Source organism: Fragaria vesca, linkage group LG3, assembly GCF_000184155.1.
Source record: "Fragaria vesca subsp. vesca linkage group LG3, FraVesHawaii_1.0, whole genome shotgun sequence".
In the NCBI taxonomy this organism is placed as follows: Eukaryota; Viridiplantae; Streptophyta; class Magnoliopsida; order Rosales; family Rosaceae; genus Fragaria; species Fragaria vesca.
This window is the reverse complement of record NC_020493.1, coordinates 6,044,544-6,048,485: the sequence shown is the minus strand read 5'-3', so window position 1 is coordinate 6,048,485 and position 3,942 is coordinate 6,044,544. Positions and strand designations below refer to the sequence as shown.

Sequence of the window (3,942 nt, the reverse complement as noted above, 5' to 3'; positions counted from 1 at the left end):
AATTTGGATGACTTTTAATTGATTCATGTATTAAACTGAGAGCAAGATTTTAGCATTCTTTCATGGCCAACACCAATCAAGTAAGAATATATTTGGGAATTTAGGTTTATCATTTAATTTTGAGATATAAAAACATATTATTTCCATATCATCATCTTCATAATAGAAAAATTGATGACATGGCAAGTGCCACATCATTTGGTATTAATATTTGGTATAACTTTTTGGTGTCCCAAGCATTTTCCTTCAAAAATAGATGAGAAGAAAATTTTAAGAAATTTACAAAATTGATTTATGGTATAAAAGCTTCATTTGGTATGATTATTAACTTGGTCATTATTATTAATAAATTAACTAAATTTGGTATATACGATCTATATTAAAATGGTAAGAAAATATTTCATGTAGCATTCATTTATTTTCTATTTTTATTTATGAATAAAACAAAGCGAGGTTTTATCAAAATAAAAAACAAGATACAAGCGCCCGCGCATCAAATAAAGGACAACTGCTGAAGAATCTACTACCGTTCTTCTTATTCCGGTCATGAGTTACCATATATGTTATCATGACCTTGTTCTTCAAGACAACGAGATCTAATGAATTAAACTTAGTGGGTCATCGATCAAGATTTGATGATATCGACCAAAGCTTTCAAGTCTTGAGCTGAACGCCCGTTGTGTTCAACAGCCTCTAGAGCAAGATGTTTCAGGATTCCAACTCTCTGTCTCATTTCTTTTCCTTGCTCAAGCAATAAAGCTTGTTCCAGTGCCTTGACTGCTCCAGTTTTAGTGAAAACGCCACCCTCAATCTTGACACCGATTCTCCATACAACTTCTAAGCTCCGCATGCACATATTTTGATCAGCGAAGGAAGGTTTCCCAATCATAGGCACACCACCAGTTATACTCTCCAAAATTGAGCTCCAACCGCAATGTGTTACAAACACTCCTACCGAGGTATGATTGAGGATTTTCTCTTGGTTCACCCATGGAACTACTTTTCCAAGGGACAGCCTCTCTGTTCTCTCGATAAATCCTTGTGGAAATTCCTCTTGATTTCCCCTAAATGACCAAACAAAGGGGAATCTACGTTCCTCTAATGCCTCAGCTAATGCTGCTACCTCCATGGGAGGCAGTGCCCCTGCAGTTCCAAAGCTGATGTATGCTACCGAAGCAGGTTCCTGCTTGTCCAACCACTGTAAGCAGCCATCATCATCTGATGACTGTACTGGCTGGACGACGAGATGTTGTGGCCCAACAAGGACCAACATCCGGAGTCTTTTCTTCAGTTCCTCGGTAACTTTCAAGTCCATCGTTTCAAAAGAGTTAATGGCAACCACAGTTGCTCGTGGCAGCTTCTGCCCCATTTTATGAAACATTCTTGCAAGAGGCGGTTTTATGTCTCCTAATGGAATTTCTCTCGGTAGGTCAGATGCTCGGAATTCATTTGAAAATCCTGGAAGAAACTCCAGAGTTGTGTCTTCTTGTCCTGCATGTGTACGTACGTAAGAATTGAATATATAAGGCTACAGGAAAGGAAGAAGAAGAAGAAGAAAGAAATATATACGTCCTTACCTTGGGCTCCTATTTTCGCATTAATTATATCAATCTCAACAAAAGCAAGCAGCGAGCGTTGAGTAGAAATCCAAAAGGGCACCCAAGTGACATGCATTTTTTCAGCTAAGTCACTTGCAAACCAGCAGAGAATTGCATCTGAAATCAACAAGTCGAACTTGCGTCCTGTTGCAGCCTCCACCTCTTTGATTGCCTTCTCGAAGTTACCAGGTGCAGTGTCACGGAACGACTCGACTTGCTGCAGCGGAGGATATCCGGATGAGGGGGGTGTGTAGCCATCTCGCATGCCATCCCATACGTTGTAAGGCTTTATATTGTCATAGCTCATGTTGCCGGAACCCGAGAACAGGGAGCTATTTGACCTAGGTGTGTTGAAGAAGGTGAACTGCATGTCGGGGGCCAGAGTTGAAATGGAACGTACAAATCGGAGAAGAGAGAAGGGATGGGAGGTGAATGGAAAAGCTAAGACTGCAACATTTGCAGCAACTTTGTGGCTCATTTAGACAACTTTCAAGCTAATTGACAAGTGAAATGAAATGAAGATGATCAACTTTGAGTAAGGGGAGACTGGTAGAGAGAACATATATAGGACTCGATGTACATACTACAGAGCATTCTTTCTATTTTTTATTTATTTTTTCCTTCCTCAGTTCAATTATTGATTAAGATCCTATGGTACGTTTGTCACGTTCGATTAAGGGGGAACTGGACTGCTTACCTAAGCAAATAAGACTTGTCCCATGTTTGGAGGATACAAGGACTAAAATCTCCATAATATCTTTGATATTTTTTTAAAATTTCTGTTTTTTACCGACACCAATATTAATCTTTATATTTTTTAAATATTTTATATTTAATTTATTTTTAGTTAAATATAAAATATTTAAAAATTTCTTTCGATATTCGATATTTTCATCGATATTTTAGTCCTTGAATTTAAATGAAGTTACATAAGCCTACGCCCTTCCACACCTTCTTACACAAACCCACCAAAAAGGATGGGACTATGGAAGAACAAAACGCAGAAACCAACTGCTTCTCGTCTGCGTTGTCTCTCACCTTCTTACCATCAATTTCTTCTCGTCTGCGTCGCCTCTCACCTCCCAACCATCGCCGCCCTCTCTGGGAAAGCCGCCGCCGGGATCCAAGCTGCGGGTTCATGGCTGGCTCTACATGAGCGAATTGATTTAGGGCTACAAGATCGGGTCGACAATATATAATTTATGCAAGATTTCATCTGCGTTCTGTGGTTAGAGCCAAAATAGTATCTGGGTTTGAAGGATTTCTGGCATAGGTAGCTTGATTTGCTTAGATTTTTGACCAGTTTGGTGTTTTGGGAATCAATTTTCACGGCTGATGTTTGGGTTTAGAATTCTGGATTGGAATAATAGCTTTCTCTGGAAGAGTGGTTTTAAGAAAGAGTTTAGAATTCTGGGTTTGGTGTTCCATCTCTGTTGACATTCGTTGAATGAAAGCAAATATTCGTGATGATGGATTATTGAAACTTTGCATCTGTGTTGAATGAAAGCAAATATTTTTTGCTGCCTTGCAGACCTGAATCCTAATCAGGGAACTAACCTCTTCAAGATTAGTGAGTTTGTCATTAGTCCAAACTTCACAAAAACACCAAACAGGAGTTAGAATTACTATAAAATATACTTTACTAAAAATAAACTAGGAACCAGGATTCCAAAATTATCTAGACTAAATTTTTCTTTGATAAAAAATTCAAAATGTATAAAAATTAGATCATTAGATTAAGTAGAATCCTTATATATATAAAAAACTAATCTGACTACCTAATCTTAAGTTGTACTCTACGAGTTTTTGTAGCAAATTCATCAATAATTGACTCCTTGTCAATACTATCAGCAAATTGTCTTTCGATATGAACCAACATGCAATCATCAAGAAACTCTTCTTCTATGTTGCTCCGAAGTCGACTTTTAATAATTCTTGGAGCTGAAAATGCTCGTTCCATCGATGTCGTAGTAACATACCTCTTGATTCCTGAATCCTGATCAATATTAATCAAAAGTACTATCTTTTTTTTCCGTACGAGAGACTCTTTTTTCAGTCAAGAGAGATGGAGACTTGGAGTTTTTTTTTCGACAGGGGAGAGTCTCTTTTTTTGGGTTGGAGAACAAGGAAGGGAAGACTTGGAGTGATGAAAGTAATTAGGTGAATGATTATAAAGAAGACTTGGAGTGATGAAGCTTGGAGTGATGAAGGTAATTAGGTGAATGATTATAAAGAAGACTTGGAGTGATGAAGGTAATTAGGTGAATGATTATAAAGGTCATTAGGTGAATGATTATATGTTTTTAATAAAAGATATGTGGAGTTGTGGTGCCATGTAAGAGTG

General features: G+C 37.7%; 1 protein-coding gene across 1 annotated transcript; it reads right to left on the bottom strand.

The window, feature by feature from the left end:
- Window positions 1-625: 625 nt before the first annotated feature.
- Window positions 626-2,135, bottom strand: LOC101311844 (kaempferol 3-O-beta-D-galactosyltransferase-like). The gene is made up of 2 exons (XM_004295467.1): window positions 1,578-2,135; window positions 626-1,491 (listed from the first exon to the last, which is right to left on the bottom strand). The coding sequence occupies exons 1-2, from the start codon at window positions 2,074-2,076 to the stop codon at window positions 626-628; spliced, it is 1,365 nt and encodes a 454-aa protein (XP_004295515.1). The 5' UTR covers window positions 2,077-2,135.
- Window positions 2,136-3,942: the final 1,807 nt, after the last annotated feature.